The sequence below is a fragment of the Tachypleus tridentatus genome, chromosome 12 (assembly GCF_004210375.1).
Source record: "Tachypleus tridentatus isolate NWPU-2018 chromosome 12, ASM421037v1, whole genome shotgun sequence".
Taxonomy (NCBI): Eukaryota; Metazoa; Arthropoda; class Merostomata; order Xiphosura; family Limulidae; genus Tachypleus; species Tachypleus tridentatus.
The window spans coordinates 123,495,400-123,514,386 of NC_134836.1; the positions used below are offsets into that span (position 1 = coordinate 123,495,400).

At 35.3% G+C, this 18,987-nt stretch overlaps 1 protein-coding gene across 1 annotated transcript in view; it reads left to right on the forward strand.

Annotated features, from left to right (window-relative positions):
- The window catches only part of LOC143235758 (protocadherin Fat 3-like), a 247,269-nt gene that overhangs the window by 45,279 nt on the left and 183,003 nt on the right, over nt 1-18,987 (forward strand). Inside the window, 3 exon segments of the mRNA XM_076473962.1 lie at nt 11,749-11,922; nt 15,760-15,894; nt 18,767-18,937. Coding sequence (XP_076330077.1) covers nt 11,749-11,922; nt 15,760-15,894; nt 18,767-18,937 — 480 coding nt within the window.

An 18,987-nucleotide genomic window follows, 5' to 3' on the forward strand; every position in this document is an offset into this window, starting at 1 on the left:
GGTACACCTAATTTTATTGGTCGAGTGTCGGAATGTTGAAGATATATCTAGTCTTATTGGTCCATTGTTGTTTAACATGTCCAATAGAATAAGATAACGGCGAACTCCCGTTTGTAAACTCGAAATCAAGATTATTTCTTCTAATTCTTTCATCACATGTAAAATTTAACCAAAACAGAGAAACGGACAGATATTAAATTTTCATGTTTTTGTTAAAGATAGTCCACATTGTGGTCACTTCTGATTTCAAGGTTTTATTCTATAATACCGGCTAGTTATAGAAGATAAATCAGTAAGATGCACAACGAGATCTAGGATCTTAAGCTAATATATCTTCTTAGTAGACATTACATGAACCGACGAGATTACACATGAGATGCTTGTTTCCAGAAATGACGTCACTTGTATTTCAAGCGAGCGAGGTTTTGAATTTTATTTCTCATGACACAGAATTATAACGAGAACTTGGTTGTTTAACTACGTTTTCTGAAAAAAAAAAAAAAAAACACTACGCCATGTGAGTAAATGATTCTACAGAACTATGCAGGGTGTCCACCCTTTTTGTCTCTTCCCGCCCTTTTCCTGAACTTTAGAGGTATGTAGAACAAAACAAATAATTTTATGTCTGTAATGTATTTCGTCTTGGAATAGCATAGCTTGCTAGGTGAACTAATAAAGGTCTACATTATCCTGGTCTGTAATGTATTTAGTCTTGGAATAGCATAGCTTGCTAGGTGAACTAATAAAGGTCTACATTATCCTGTGTTTTATTAAAGTAGTTGTGAACTGAGCTGATATTTGTAAGTTTAGGACTAGTAAGAATATTTTTAAGTGATTTCTCTTTGATGGTACAGCTGACCGTTGGCGGTGTGTATTCTGACATTCTGTCCATGGGTACGAGTCGTGATGAATCGAAGTTATTCACGAGATATATATAGTTATCACTTGGCTCACTTACATTCAAAGCAAGAGACAACAGAAGTTGTTTTATATGACGTCATTCTCTCACGTGACTACTATTTGTCCGCCATATTGCCGATAGCGACACGATTACAGTAGATATGGTGCATAATGCATACACTGAAAAAAATAGTAAAGCTAGAAACCTGAAATTATATTTATTGTTTAATACAGGAAGAGGTCTCGAAAATGATGTACAAGTAAAACCGACTACAGAAACCATTTTGGAACCTCAAGCAACTCGTAATCTGTGGTTCGAATCACGTTAACAAACAAGATTTACCCTCTTTTGTTGGTAAAAGAGTATCCCAGGAGTTCGTTGTGGATGGAGTTGAATAGCTGCGTTCCATCTGGTCTATCATTTCCATGATAGGGACAACTCTCGTCTAGCTTAGCACGAAATTAAAAAAACAAGAAACAAACTCACAAACGTATCCTAGGACAGCTGTTACGGGTATTAACACTTTTACCAAATCAGAAAACAACGTTTTGACCTTCTTAGGTCATCTTCAGGTTAACGTTGTTCTCCTTATTTTGGTAAAAGTTTTAGTAACATCTGTCCTAAGATAGATTTCTACTTCAAGTGGGTTTCTCGTCATCACGAAACGTGTGTGTGTATTACTAAACATGTTTTTCCACGACTATACCCAGTGTGTGTGTGTACTTTTAAACACGACTATACTTAGTATATTATTGTATAATTGTAGTTTATTTTCATTCCATAAACAAATTAGAATCAAAATAGAATATAAAAAATATGTTAATTATTTACAAACTTACCGACGGTTGTCCATGTAAATCAGTTGACAAATCTCATCTTATAGGTTTAAAATATTGTCTTCTTAATCACTTACCAAATCATTGTTTTCCTTTTCGACTTTTTCTTAATCAGGAAACCATACAAGCCTAATCCTAATCGTATAATTCATAGAATATAAACTCATGTTTCACATAATATTTTTGAACCAATAGAAACAGACGTTACGATATGCATTTGACTTCTATTCTTTGTTTTCACCTTTATGAATTTTGTTCCCATCGAAAGTATTACCATTTCATGGGTGGCAGTTGTAACCCTTTCCCTGTGAAAGGACGTCCACGTGCCTTTTCTGTCGTAAGCTTTATTCTTAGTGAAATCTGTGTTTGATTTGTTTGGAGAGGGAGGTAGACTTTTTTTTTCTTCTCTCTTTTGGTTCAAAATAAACTTTACAGCACGAAGTAAAATTGTTTGCTAATCTGTCAGTTGGCCTTCTGCTGGCAGGACAACAACCTATACGTTATTGTCTCTGATCTTTCACCAAAACTGTACAAACAGTACGTAGTGGATTGTTCAGCAAAACTGTACAAACAGTACGTAGTGGATTGTTCAGCAAAACTGTACAAACAGTACGTAGTGGATTGTTCAGCAAAACTGTACAAACAGTACGTAGTGGATTGTTCAGCAAAACTGTTCAGCAAAACTGTACAAACAGTACGTAGTGGATTGTTCAGCAAAACTGTACAAACAGTACGTAGTGGATTGTTCAGCAAAACTGTACAAACAGTACGTAGTGGATTGTTCAGCAAAACTGTACAAACAGTACGTAGTGGATTGTTCAGCAAAACTGTACAAACAGTACGTAGTGGATTTCTTGTTGAATGTACAGGGGACATCGTGCCACCTTTAATTAACTTATAATTATAGTTACTAAAGTTCACAAACTTGGAATGACATTACAAAAGTTATACTTGGGTGGATTTGACCTTCCATGCATTTCTTACGTACTCAGGCGACAGTTACGCGTTCTTCGCAGAATGCGAAAATTAATTGTCACAGCTCACCATGGCATGCGACGGGTGTCTATTTTCTCCTCCCAGTCTTTAAGCTGACCTTAATATGTGGGCGTTTCTTCATCAGAATAACAAAACTAGCCTGTACTTAGTGACCGAATCTACAGATATGTAGGTAGTCACCATTGAAAAGTCAAATAACATTCAAATTTTAAGCCTAAATCCGAGCTTTGAACAACCGAGATCATTTCGCGTAACATGAGCTACGATTTCAAAAGTAGCGACTTACCCCTGTTAATTGAAAGGTGTTTGACACCCAGCCGCGCCTTTCTTACGTTCTCGTGAACTAAATATTAATACTTTCAAAGAAAATCCAACATATGTCACGAACAGGATGTGTAACGTTTGGATAAGAACAATTTCAGGGCGAAGCGTGCTCTACAATAAACAACATACTTCTGAATAAATAATAATATATAAATATTTATTTGACCGAAATGCTTTGGGTTAAACGTGTTTCATTCAGGCCTAGTAGTTCAGTTCTTGATTAACCCGAAATAACGAAACATTGACTGAAATAATCTGTTTATTACTATAATTATCTGGAGAGTTCAGGTAATAAAAAAAACAACAACTTTATTGTCACTAAATCATCATGGTCAGGTGGTTAAGGCATTCAACTCGTAATCTGAGGGTCGTGGGTTCGAATCTCCGTCGCACCACACATGCTCGCCCTTTCAGCCACGGGGGGTATAATGTGACGGTTAATCCCACTATTCGTTGGTAAAAGAGTAACTGAAGAGGTGGCGGTGGGTGATGATGACTGTCTGCCTTCCCTCTAATTCTTACACTGCTAAATTATGGACGTCTAGCATGTAGAGCCCTCGTATAGCTTTGCGCGAAATTAAAAAAACAAACAAACGAGTGTGTGGGTGAAAGTCATTAACACTCACAATTTCTCTGTTGTATTTTATATTCTGCTAAATTGTTTGTTTGACGTTACGCACAGAGCTACACAGTGTACTATCTGTGCTACACGCACCAGGGGTATCGAAACCCGGAGCCTAACTTTGTAAGTCCACAGGGATTCTGTCGTGATTCAGGGGGGGCAGCAGATCTCCGGAATAAGTGCTCGAGACAGGTTCACTGAATCCAGCGCTCACTTTTCACGTTCTGATTAATACCATCTGTACTTCCACATTTCACGTTCTGATTAATACCATCTGTACTTTTACAGAAAAATAATTTTTATAATAAGGGCAGGGAATAGAAACCTGGACGTGCAGTTGTGTTCATAAGGTAAGCTGTTCAGATGGTTGGAAAACAGTCACGTTTCTATGCGTGACACGTGAGTTAATTAAACCATTCGTACCTTCGCTAGTTAAGTCAATCTACACCCAATTTAAACACACGTGTTTCTGTTAGGGTTGCTTCAAGTTCTTAAATTTATTTCTTACATAGTTTTAATGATTGTAACAGCGTTACTTTCCAAATTTTTATGATCTAATCTTAGTGAAGGGAACTCTTCTCCTTTTCACACCAAAACTATACTCAGTAGTTCTCTCCTTTTCACACCAAAACTCTGCTCAGTAGTTCTTTCCTTTTCACACCAAAACTATACTCAGTAGTTCTCTCCTTTTCACACCAAAACTATACTCAGTAGTTCTCTCCTTTTCACACCAAAAATATACTCAGTGGTTCTCTCCTTTTCACACCAAAACTATACTCAGTAGGTTCTCTCCTTTTCACACCAAAACTATACTCAGTAGTTCTCTCCTTTTCACACCAAAACTCTGCTCAGTAGTTCTCTCCTTTTCACACCAAAACTATACTCAGAGTAGTTCTTTCCTTTTCACACCAAAACTCTGCTGAGTGGTTCTCTCCTTTTCACACAAAACTCTGTTAGCCGTTCTTCCTTTTACTCAGTGGTTCTCTCCTTTTCACACCAAACCTCTGTTCAGTGGTTCTCTCCTTTTCACACCAAAACTCTGCTCAGTAGTTGTCTCCTTTTCACTCCTAAACTATACTCAGTTGTTCTCTCGTTTTGACACCAAAACTGTACTCAGTTGTTCCCTTTGTTCCACTTCGAATATCTGTATTACAGTAGACCTATAAGATAAGAAAGATAAAATAGTTTTCCTGATAGAGTTTCAGTATTTTTAACTGTCCTCTTGCTAATGTTTTACCATCGTCGTGTTATCAGAGCACATTTTTGTCCATCAGGGGTATGCTACCTAACAGTAATACTCTCCCTCTATTATTTCTTGCTAACTTATGCGTGTGGTGCTTAACATGTAACACTATTTCTTGTGATGAGCCAGTGCTAAAAGACACCATGCCATCTGTGTGAAAAATATGTTCGTGTTCTAAATGTTAACCGTGTTATGTTTTAACCTTCAAGTATAGAACTGTGTGTATGTTCCAAATGTTAACGTTTTTGTGTTTTGGTCTTAAAGTACAGAACTGTATGTGTGTTATAAATGTTAACCATGTTATGTTTTAGCCTTCAAGTGTAGAACTGTGTTCCTGCTCTGAAAGTTATGTTTTGATATGTATAACAGTAAGTCTGGAGAATATATGAATTAAGTAATCATCAAACATCCATTTCCTGAGTGTTTTAACAGTTTCATAAGTAATCATCAAACATCCATTTCCTGAGTGTTTTAACAGTTTCATAAGTACTCATCAAACATCAATTTCCTGACTGTTTTAACAGTTTCATAAGTACTCATCAAACATCCATTTCCTGAGTGTTTTAACAGTTTCATAAGTACTCATCAAACATCAATTTCCTGAGTGTTTTAACAGTTTCATAAGTAATCATCATACATCCATTTCCTGAGTGTTTTAACAGTTTCATAAGTAATCATCATACATCCATTTCCTGAGTGTTCTAACAATTTCATAAGTACTCATCAAACATCCATTTCCTGAGTGTTTTAACAGTTTCATAAGTAATCATCAAACATCCATTTCCTGAGTGTTTTAACAGTTTCATAAGTAATCATCAAACATCCATTTCCTGAGTGTTTTAACAGTTTCATAAGTAATCATCAAACATCCATTTCCTGAGTGTTTTAACAGTTTCATAAGTAATCATCAAACATCCATTTCCTGAGTGTTTTAACAGTTTCATAAGTAATCATCAAACATCCATTTCCTGAGTGTTTTAACAGTTTCATAAGTAATCATCAAACATCCATTTCCTGAGTGTTTTAACAGTTTCATAAGTAATCATCAAACATCCATTTCCTGAGTGTTTTAACAGTTTCATAAGTACTCATCAAACATCCATTTCCTGAGTGTTTTAACAGTTTCATAAGTACTCATCAAACATCCATTTCCTGAGTGTTTTAACAGTTTCATAAGTACTCATCAAACATCTATTTCCTGAGTGTTTTAACAGTTTCATAAGTAATCATCAAACATCGATTTCCTGAGTGTTCTAACAATTTCATAAGTACTCATCAAACATCCATTTCCTGAGTGTTTTAACAGTTTCATAAGTAATCATCAAACATCCATTTCCTGAGTGTTTTAACAGTTTCATAAGTACTCATCAAACATCCATTTCCCGAGTGTTTTAACAGTTTCATAAGTACTCATCAAACACCAATTTCCTGAGTGTTTTAACAGTTTCATAAGTACTCATCAAACACCAATTTCCTGAGTGTTTTAACAGTTTCATAAGTAATCATCAAACATCCATTTCCTGAGTGTTTTAACAGTTTCATAAGTAATCATCAAACACCTAAGTACTCATCAAACATCCATTTCCTGAGTATTTTAACAGTTTCATAAGTAATCATCAAACATCCATTTCCTGAGTGTTTTAACAGTTTCATAAGTAATCATCAAACATCAAACATCCATTTCCTGAGTGTTTTAACAGTTTCATAAGTAATCATCAAACATCCATTTCCTGAGTGTTCTAACAGTTTCATAAGTACTCATCAAACATCCATTTCCTGAGTATTTTAACAGTTTCATAAGTAATCATCAAACATCCATTTCCTGAGTGTTTTAACAGTTTCATAAGTAATCATCAAACATCCATTTCCTGAGTATTTTAACAGTTTCATAAGTAATCATCAAACATCCATTTCCTGAGTGTTTTAACAGTTTCATAAGTAATCATCAAACATCCATTTCCTGAGTGTTTTAACAGTTTCATAAGTAATCATCAAACATCCATTTCCTGAGTGTTTTAACAGTTTCATAAGTAATCATCAAACATCCATTTCCTGAGTGTTTTAACAGTTTCATAAGTAATCATCAAACATCCATTTCCTGAGTGTTTTAACAGTTTCATAAGTAATCATCAAACATCCATTTCCTGAGTGTTTTAACAGTATCATAAGTAATCATCAAACATCCATTTCCTGAGTGTTTTAACAGTTTCATAAGTAATCATCAAACATCCATTTCCTGAGTGTTTTAACAGTTTCATAAGTAATCATCAAACATCCATTTCCTGAGTGTTTTAACAGTTTCATAAGTAATCATCAAACATCCATTTCCTGAGTGTTTTAACAGTTTCATAAGTACTCATAAAACATCCATTTCCTTAGTGTTTTAACAGTTTCACAAATGTGGGGTTTACGTAACGAGTAAGGAGGGTGAAACTATGAACCTTTGGGGGGGAGGAGTGTTGTTTGGCAAGTATAAGTTAACTTGTTTCGAACGTCAGTTAGTTGCCTAAACCGGTTCATTTCCATTTACTGCCAACATGACAGTATATTTGTCGTAATGAAACGATTATTTAAGTAAAAGAACCTCGATAAGTACAGCTGCGTTTTCGGGCATGCACGTTTCAGTGCTGTTATATAGTGGTCGGATTTTATAATTTGGGATATTTATCGTTTTGAAACCCGAAATAAGCAAGTCTTTGGGGAAGCCTTGTTTTATCAAAATTAAACATCGAAGACTAATAAAATGTGTTGTTTTTATGATAAATCTGCACTTTATCAGTTTTTTGTTATTAGGTTTTTGCGAAAATCTAAGTGTTTTGAGTCTAATTAATAGCATAGGCTTATGTCAGTAACAGTTACAGAAATACAAAGCGTTTGCTCGAATATTATTAAAATTGTTTCCTGGTCGTGGCCCTAATATGGTTATATAATACATCGTAAATTATAGAGATCTTTATTACCACTTAAATGTTTAGAGAAACTATTTACTGTTTAGTTTACATCGCTATATGCAATAATTTTGGAAGTGCACACGTAAAATTACGATTAGGCCTAACTATAATTTATGACAACTTAGGCTTAGCTGATCTGCCTGTACTGCTCATAAGAAAGGCGAGTCCTTTTATCCTGGCTTGTAATAATTTGATATAAACATCGAGTGTTTTCAAATATACACATAAAAAAAAAAACGTGTGATAAAAGTGGAAGAAAATATATGAACTATAAATCATGTAACTGCTTTCAATCGAGTTTTACAAATACTTAGAGTTTATTATATCTTTAATTCAGTTCTTTAAAAAATGTTCGTTTGGTATATGTGATAAGAGGCCCTCAGCACGCATGTTACGTCTGATAGTAAAAACAAAGTCCGTATAATCGCACGCCATTTTGTTTTAATTTGCAGCTGTATAAAGGTCTTATATATGTAAAAGCCTATTCTATTTAAAGTTCTAGTCTATATAAAGGCCTAATTAATAGTAATGTTGCTTAAGGTGTTTGATTCGAAATCTTTGGGTCGCGAATTCGAAATTCGTCAATGAATATGCTTGTCCTTTCAACCTTGAGGGCGTTATAATGGTGTCTGCGACGATTAATCTCACTACTCATTGGTAAAGAGTAGCTCAAGAGTTGGAGGTAGGCTGTAATACCTATCTTCTTTCCTTCTAAACTATCACTTTAGGGACTGCTCGAGCGGATACCCTTCGGAAAACGTTGTAGGAAATTCAACAAACCACAACCTGTGAATGCTAGTGCAAATAATGACTTAAATGTCTTTGTTTTCTTCGTTTCCTTAAAGCTTTCTACCTCACGAAAGCCCTGGCGGCAATTTCAAGATACACGAATCTTTTTTTCTTTTTTTTAAGGCGAAACTTGTAGGACTGAAGAATACGTATCTAAAATAATAAAGCTTGGTTGAGACGCATTGTTTATTCATGAAAATAAGTTGTTTTTTTTTTATTTTATACCGACAGGATAGACGAAGTTAATGGTTGTTTATGTTTAGACGTGTGTATACCTGTATCAAGGAACACAAATTGTTCTACATATGATGTTTTTATTAACATTTCAACTGAATTGTTTGTGCCTCACACTTGATTGACTAATTATTTGGGCTGGGATTAGCCTATTGTTTGTGTGCTTGCACTACAAATCCATGGATTCATGGTTCGTATCTCACTACAGCAAAAATGTGCTTCGCACTTTGGAGTCAGGGGTGTCCTATAGAAGTGACAGTCCAATCTCGCTGTTCTATCACGCACGAGTTATTGAGTTGGCGGAAGGTACTATTGAATAGTTGCCTTTCCATTCAATTTATCAATTCAAAAGTAGAGGCGGTTACGTACAGACAGTTCTTTATGTGGCTTTGGGTGAAAATTCTGAAAAAACAAAAGCATTAAATCTTTGGGAAAAAACAAACTTGTTAATTTGTTGAAAATGTTTCAAAATTCAACACAATGTTTCGAAGTTCGTGAAATTGAAACACGTGGTTTATATCAATCAACCACAATCCCAGCAACCCCCAGATTTAGTTGGTGGTGTGTGCCATGTTCATGTAGAGACGAATGAACTTCAGAAACCTTATTTTTCTTTGACCATTGAGATGAACGATATTCAACGTCAAAACAGCAACCAATTCTATCAAATCCAAACAGCAACTAGTTTCTAGAGTAGTAATTAACTATTCAGTGAAAATACTCTTTTTCAGCTTGCTAAAATACAATTTTCAGCCGCGGTATAACGGCTCGTAGAATGGTTCCGAGTTTGTTTTTTCAACTACAAACGTTTAGTTTGCAGCTTCATCACCTTTGGCCGATTTTCGATCTAATTACAATGTTGGACTCAGGTGATGAAACCCTTTCGATTGATATATTTGGCCACACCCTAGATCTCATAGATTAATTTGCTGTAACATAATTTAAATTTGAGGTAGTCTGGTAGAGATCTTAATAAGCAATGAAATCGAGTCTGATATTCGAGCGTCCAAATCTTGGTATTGGTGGCACAAAAACATAGGTAATAAAAAGTGGAAAATGGCCTCATAGATTAATTTACTCTAATTCTGCCTAAAATAGTTGCAAGTGCCACAGCTATTAAGGATTTCCTTTTGTTATTATCCATTTCTATATAGTATAACAGTTTCAACCAAAATTATTTTAGCTTTCGACAAAAAGCATTCCCTTGATGACTCAAAGATATTTCTGAAGATTTACTTTGCAAAAAAATCTGGTTTTGATACCCGTGGTGGGCAGAGCACAGTTAGCCCATTGTGTAATAAATAACCTTAGTATTCCAGAATGTTTTCCATTGTGTGGCTTTGTAATTAACAATATAAAAACAAATAAGCAACAAAGATAAAGCGTGGACTAACAGTAAATCAGGACACCTATTGGCTGAATGTGTAAATGTGACGCAACGTCACAATATTAATAAACCTTTAGCAAAGAACAATACTGAAAGCAAACTCTTTGTATCATCAACCATTATAAACAATGAACATTTTTACTTTTTTTGCACAAGGCAAAAAGTAATTGTTTTTATTATTTATCTTATATTTCTTGTTAGGAAAATTAACATGTTCTGTTAATCATTAACTGCACATGTACATTCCAGTGTTTTAATACATCAAAGCGATAAACATTATCTGTAGTGGCATAAGCCATCTCATACTTTCTGATAACTTATAGAACATTGTACTGTAGGTATAATTTTAAGAGAAAAAACAAAGGTGCCAGTTTTTCTTTTGAATTTGCACATAAGCAAGTTGATGTAATGAAACGCAGAGTATCAGAACTTCATTTTGAATTTATTTGGCGCTACGTCATTAGGGTGACGTTGACAAATTAAAGAGCTACTTCCTGTGGAAGTGATGTGCTACTGTGACTCTAGAAGGAATTACTTCTGGTGAAAATAATATCCACAAAGAATAACGTTCACAAGTGTGATGACAGAGTTCTTCCGTGCGTCTGTAACGAGTCATTTCCAGGAAAATGTAGGTTTCACTAACACAGTAAGGCTACAGCTATTAAGTTAGAAGAAAGAGACGTTTGATAATACCATCTAAGTATAATACAATGTTTAACATTTAATGCAATATGTATGTAGTATTGACAAAGTTAAAGCAATTGGTACGACTGATGGACTTATACCCAGACGTATATGGGAGTAAACTTGGATTCTGTCGGAATACCGTTTGTTATACACAAAGCGACGGAATGGGCTATTTGTGCTGTGCTTACTATGTGTATTAAAGCCCAGCTTTTAGCGTCATAAGCCTTTAGATGTACCGCCGACCTCCTGGGGACTTGTACAAATACACCCCTTGTGAAACAGCGGTAAGTTTACAAACTTACAACGCTAATTTCAAAATTCGACTTCCCGCGCTGGACATAGCGGATAGCCTAATGTGACATTGTTCTAAATATAAACTTAAAAGTTAAACAACGTTTTCTTCGAACTCTGAAACGTGAATTGCCATTTAGGGTTACACAGAGGTAATGATTTTGTTGAGATTTTTCTCACTGGACGTAATAACTAAAAAAAAGTATTATTTTTATATACGTTTATAAATAGATAAATAGATAAATAAAATTAAGAATTTAAGGTTGGTTAAGTGCCACTAGATGTCACTATATTAACTAGTAATGTTTTTCTTTCTCTTTCTAAGTCGCTCTTAGAATTTCTGTTGACTCAGTAAGAATTACGCATGCGCATTTAATTACGTAAAGATACATTTCAAAATTCTTTAATGTCACCCTATTATAGACTGAAGAAGAGTTGTGTGTGTTTTGAGAGTTGTGATTTTCAAACGATTTGTTTCTTATTTCAGGCTATCCAGAGGGATAATCCAGCTCGCCAGGCATTGGCCAAAGTGAACGTAATAGTGGAAGACATAAACGATAACATTCCAGTCTTTGAATATGATTCGTACAACATCACTGTGGTTGAAAATCTTCCACCAGGGTTTAATGTAATTCAGGTGTTTGCCCATGATAGAGATATGGTAAGCCTAATTTTTTTAGCATTTTATCTCTGTTGGATAGGCGTCCCCAGTATGTGGGAGACAACAGTGTGTCGGTTTGGATTAATTTTTCTTTATACGTTAATTGTTTCTATTTTATTGTCAAACTTATGAAAATTTCACACGACTTGTGATCAACATAACCATTCTATATTTAAAATTGTTAATCAGGGAGAAAAACGGTCACCATCGCCCGTCGCCTTCCATGCAGCTACTCTTAATTGAATATAATAATGACTCTAACAGCTATAATGTGATTGTCTTCTTATAGCAAAGCCATATCAGGCTATCTGCAGAGTCCTCCGAGGGTAACTGGACCCCTAAGTTTAGTGTTTTATATCTAAAGACTGGTGGACTACAGTAATAATACTCCCCACAAATGAAAGTACAAAAGTGTTCAGTGGTCTACAGCAGTTCAAACTGTGGTGGACAGGCATGGCCAGGTGGTTAGGACGTTTGACTCGTAATCTGAGGGTCACACTAAAACATGCTCGTCCTTTCAGCCGTGGGAGCGTTATAACATGACGGTTAACCCCATTATCCGTTGATAAAAACGTACCCCAAGAGTTGGCGAAGGGAGGTGATAACTAGCTGCCTTCCCTCTAGTCTCAAACTGCTAAATTAGGGATGGCTAGCGCAGATAGCCTTCGTGTAGCTTTACGCGTAATTCTAAATCAAACCAACTTTGGACCTCCTGGTCTACTGCTAAGCACGTTAAACACCAGGTCACTCTAAGCCTTGTCTCTGATAAATAATAAATTAAAGCGGCTCAGAAAAAAAAATCCAAAATAAAAATAATTAATTTTGATTTTACTCACTGAATAAAATAATTTCTTATTTTAACGCCTGCACTCCGAATTCCTCCAAATGTACACAATTGAAAATAATTATGGAAACAGTGAGTACAATGAATATAAAACACACATTCTGGGGCTGTTTTGTGGAAATGAACTGCACCAGACTACTGTTACATTGTAACTGAATTAAACCATTCACAGTAGTAGCTTGGTGATACATTCCTGGTTCTCAGGACAAATATGCAACACGATAAACAGGTAGAAACTGAGGTTTGTGCTGGTGAAGCCAGCTGTAAAGTGAATCAAAATTTCATTTCTCAGTAGAAGCTTCATGGAAACAATGAAGAAGTTACTTGAAAGTAGTATTATCATTGTTAACAACAGCAGTAGTCAACCGGAAAACCCAAACTCTTTAACAGTGATGTCAGGTAAATCTGGGTATGTTTGTTTTTGTGACAAATGTCAACTGATAACGATCTTCTTGGTGCTCTAGAGTAAAACGAAATAACCGTTAACAATGTGTAGCTGCTCAAATATTGATGTTTAGGAGAAAGATAATCAAATCAGTGGAGTATTATCAGATTTTAAATAATGGGATTAGCAAAGGACGGTGGGTGTTCTTTATAGATGTTTCCTTGGTTTGAATTTCGCACAAAGCTACACAAGGGCTATCTGCGCTAGCCGTCCCTAAGTTAACAGTGTAAGACAAGAGGGAAGGCAAGCTAATCATCACCACCCACTGCTAATTCTTTTACCAACGAATAGTGGGATTGACCGTCACTTTATAACGCCTCCACGGCTGAAAGGGCGACTATGTTTGGTGCAACGAGTATTCGAACCCGCGACCGTCAGATTACGAGTCGAACGCCTTAACTCACCTGGCCATGCCGGCCCTTTATAGATGGTTAAAATTCAATTGTTATGGAATCAGTCAATAACATTTGGAGTTGGAAGTCAACACAAAAATTGATGGTACCCTGACTACTGGCAGGTACAGTTAGAATCTCGTCTATAAACATTGCAATACAAAGTACGCAGAAAATATGATGAAATGACATATGGAAATGAAAAGAGGAAAATGGAGCACTCACATTTACCCCTGAACCTGCACAACTTCGCAGTACGAATATTTGTGAGATTGTATGTGAATATGTGGAAACTTTCAAGGTTAAACGCCAGTATGATTAGGAAAACAAACTGGGTGTTGAAACCGTTATTTTAGGTCATGCGAAGATGAAATCAAATGTTAGAAATTTACCTCCCCATAAATACAAGGATTTAGCAATAAAATCACAACTAACACGAAAAGTTTAATCATATTTTACGGCTTTGTTAGGGAATATTGTTTTAGGTTCTGTCACAATATTAATACACGGCACCATTCAAAGGGATTATTCACTTTACATTGTGTGCCCAAGGTTAAATATTTCACCAAGAATTTATGTTGTCAGTAGTGTTGTAGTATGTTCTATTGATGATTGATTATGTTGTCGGTAGTATTGTATATGTTCTATTTATGATTGATTGTGTTGTCAGTAGTGTTGTAGTATGTTCTATTGATGATTGATTATGTTGTCAGAAGTGTTGTAGTAAGTTCTATTTATGATTGATTATGTTGTCAGTAGTGTTGTAGTATGTTCTATTGATGATTGATTATGTTGTCAGAAGTGTTGTAGTATGTTCTATTGATGACTGATTATGTTGTCAGTAGTGTTGTAGTATGTTCTATTGATGACTGATTATGTTGTCAGTAGTGTTGTAGTATGTTCTATTGATGATTGATTATGTTGTCAGAAGTGTTGTAGTATGTTCTATTGATGATTGATTATGTTGTCAGTAGTGTTGTAGTATGTTCTATTGATGATTGATTATGTTGTCAGTAGTGTTGTAGTATGTTCTATTGATGATTGATTATGTTGTCAGTAGTGTTGTAGTATGTTCTATTGATGATTGATTATGTTGTCAGTAGTGTTGTAGTATGTTCTATTGATGACTGATTATGTTGTCAGAAGTGTTGTAGTATGTTTTATTGATTATTGATTGTGTTGTCAGTAGTGTTGTAGTATGTTCTATTGATGACTGATTATGTTGTCAGTAGTGTTGTAGTATGTTCTATTGATGACTGATTATGTTGTCAGTAGTGTTGTACTATGTTCTATTGATGATTGATTATGTTGTCAGTAGTGTTGTACTATGTTCTATTGATGACTGATTATGTTGTCAGAAGTGTTGTAGTATGTTTTATTGATTATTGATTGTGTTGTCAGTAGTGTTGTAGTATGTTCTATTGATGACTGATTATGTTGTCAGTAGTGTTGTAGTATGTTCTATTGATGACTGATTATGTTGTCAGAAGTGTTGTAGTATGTTCTATTGATGATTGATTGTGTTGTCAGTAGTGTTGTAGTATGTTCTATTGATGATTGATTATGTTGTCAGTAGTGTTGTACTATGTTCTATTGATGATTGATTATGTTGTCAGTAGTGTTGTACTATGTTCTATTGATGATTGATTATGTTGTCAGTAGTGTTGTAGTATGTTCTATTGATGACTGATTATGTTGTCAGTAGTGTTGTAGTATGTTCTATTGATGACTGATTATGTTGTCAGTAGTGTTGTAGTATGTTCTATTGATGACTGATTATGTTGTCAGAAGTGTTGTAGTATGTTCTATTGATGACTGATTATGTTGTCAGTAGTGTTGTAGTATGTTCTATTGATGACTGATTATGTTGTCAGTAGTGTTGTAGTATGTTCTATTGATGATTATGTTGTTAACAGTGATGTTGTATAACTTCAGGAATGACTGTGAAGTCCCACTGTTCTATCAGATAAAAGTATTTAATAGCTTTCGGTCTGAACTGTTAACTCGTTGTTTCACTGTCAGTTCAAAATTCAGGACCGAGAACAGTTTGAAGTCTAAACTGTAAGAGAAACAAAATTGAAACAGGAAGTAAATTGTATCTTGTTGACACTTAATTAAAACTCGTGTTTTACAAAATGTGTTGTTTCCGTTTCTAGGGAGACAATGCTAAGTTTAAGTACCATTTGGAGGATGAATCTCGAGCTTTTTCAGTGGACGAATCAAATGGATGGATCAAAGTTCATGACCCTTCCAAGCTGGACAGAGAAACCAAAGATTTACTAATTATGAAGGTAGTGATACAAATAATTAAATACTAGTAATTTATTTATAGTTTTGGTTAATTTTTTTTTACAAACTGATGTCGATTAAGGCACAACGGTTCACATTTCTGGTTGTTCTGATGACATGAAGGTGGCGCAACAATCTGAAGAACTGTGTTTCAATAAACAACTATTTAGATTGTTATATATATTTGTGTATCTTGTTTCTAAAGTCACAGAGAAAATTAATAGCACTAAATAACAACATTTATTTCTTTTCAGACGTTCGTATTTAAAACTCTTAAATTCAAAGTAAGGAGTGGTTTTAGAAGCGTTTTTCTTGTTTCTCCGCATGTACCAAGTTATCAACTGAAGCAGTGGTGTAAAACACGCTTTGCAATAACGAACAAAATTCGAACTGGGTTACAGTTTTCTCAACAAGATAGTTATCTATAAAACTCGCGTGCTCACGCTAAGCCGTGTCTTTGGCAAACGTAACAACGAAAACGTTTGTGTTGGAACACTAAAGATAGGTACTGTAATTAATTTTCGACATCTTTACTTGTCGAAGAAATGTTTAAGATATTCTATTTTATGTTCATTAAACGTGTTCAGAAACGAGTTTTATATCTCAAGCTTTGTGATGGATATCACTTGCTTTATATTCTCGGCTATTATTTTTATTTGGGTTCAAGCTACCATGACTTGTTTATATATATATGTATGTATATTCCTGAAACTTGTATTTTTAGGGTAGTTTTTTTCATAATTATGTAGAATTGAATGAAAAACATGTCATAAGGATACAGTTTAAAACATAATAGTATTTCGTTATCAGATGTAGGTGTTATATCAACTGTAGGTGTCCTATACCTTAAACAAGTGTAATTTATAGTGTATTCAAAAATAACAACAAAGTCTTAGTTATTTCCGGGTTGAATGTTGCTTCTGAAACGGACACTTCACACTTGTTACTTCTGAGAGTTCGGGGGAGGGAATATTTCCGGATAAGGTGCTACCTCTGAAATTGGGGGGCTATCTCCAAATAGGTTGTTACTTTCGAGACTGGGTGGTTATTTTTGGGTATGTTGTTACTTTCGAGACTGGGTGGTTATTTTCGGGTTTGTTGTTACTTTCGAGATTGGGTGGTTATTTTTGGGTAGGTTGTTACTTTCCAGATTGGGTGGTTATTTTCGGGTAGGTTGTTACTTTCCAGATTGGGTGGTTATTTTGGGTAGGTTGTTACTTTCCAGATTGGGTGGTTATTGGGTGGTTATTTTGGGTAGGTTGTTACTTTTCATATTGGGTGGTTATTTTCGGGTAGGTTGTTACTTTCCAGATTGGGTGGTTATTTTCGGGTAGGTTGTTACTTTCCAGATTGGGTGGTTATTTTCGGGTAGGTTGTTACTTTCCAGATTGGGTGGTTATTTTGGGTAGGTTGTTACTTTCCAGATTGGGTGGTTATTTTTGGGTAGGTTGTTACTTTCCAGATTGGGTGGTTATTTTTGGGTAGGTTGTTACTTTCCAGATTGGGTGGTTATTTTTGGGTAGGTTGTTACTTTCCAGATTGGGTGGTTATTTTTGGGTAGGTTGTTACTTTCCAGATTGGGTGGTTATTTTGGGTAGGTTGTTACTTTCCAGATTGGGTGGTTATTTTTGGGTAGTTTGTTACTTTCCAGATTGGGTGGTTATTTTTGGGTAGGTTGTTACTTTCCAGATTGGATGGTTATTTTCTGGTAAGTTGTTACTTTCCAGATTGGGTGGTTATTTTTGGTAGGTTGTTACTTTCCAGATTGGGTGGTTATTTTTGGGTAGGTTGTTACTTTCCAGATTGGGTGGTTATTTTTGGGTAGGTTGTTACTTTCCAGATTGGGTGGTTATTTTTGGGTAGGTTGTTACTTTCCAGATTGGGTGGTTATTTTTGGGTAGGTTGTTACTTTCCAGATTGGGTGGTTATTTTCGGGTAGGTTGTTACTTTCCAGATTGGGTGGTTATTTTTGGGTAGTTTGTTACTTTCCAGATTGGGTGGTTATTTTTGGGTAGGTTGTTACTTTCCAGATTGGATGGTTATTTTCTGGTAAGTTGTTACTTTCCAGATTGGGTGGTTATTTTCTGGTAAGTTGTTACTTTCGAGATTGGGTGGTTATTTTCTGGAAAGTTGTTACTTTCGAGACGGTTTGTTGTTACTTTCGAGATTGGGTGGTTATTTTTGGGTGGTTATTTTCGGGTTTTTTGTTACTTTCGAGATTGGGTGGTTACTTTCCAGATTTTTGGGTAGGTTGTTACTTTCCAGATTGGGTGGTTATTTTCGGGTAGGTTGTTACTTTCCAGATTGGGTGGTTATTTTTGGGTAGGTTGTTACTTTCGAGATTGGGTGGTTATTTTTGGGTCGGTTGTTACTTTCCAGATTGGGTGGTTATTTTGGGTAGGTTGTTACTTTCCAGATTGGGTGGTTATTTTTGGGTAGATTGTTACAGGTTGTTTTCCAGATTGGGTGGTTATTTTCAGATTGGGTGGTTAGGTTGTTACTTTCCAGATTGGGTGGTTATTTTTGGGTAGTTTGTTACTTTCCAGATTGGGTGGTTATTTTTGGGTAGGTTGTTACTTTCCAGATTGGATGGTTATTTTCTGGTAAGTTGTTACTTTCCAGATTGGGTGGTTATTTTCTGGTAAGTTGTTACTTTCGAGATTGGGTGGTTATTTTCTGGAAAGTTGTTACTTTCCAGATTGGGTGGTTATTTTCTGGAAAGTTGTTACTTTCGAGATTGGAGTGTTAAAGTTCATGAATGATCTACAACATTAACACTTCACGGATGATAAACATAGAGAAACTGTGTTTAAAGACAATATTTCTTTCCAGCTTTCTTTGTTTTGGTGTTTATTTCTCGTGTCATGCCAACAGGTGACAGCGAAGGAAGTCCTACCGAACGTCAACCCCAATGTTCCTGAAAGTTTCACTCAAGTCCAGATTCATCTTCTTGATGCAAATGATAACAATCCACAGTTTATACCAGAACCTGCTTATAACTTTATTGTAACAGAAACTGATCCCCCAGGAAGTACCCTTGGCTTTGTAAGTTTTGTTTGTAGTTGTTTTTATGTTCTTAAAATAATGCGATGTTT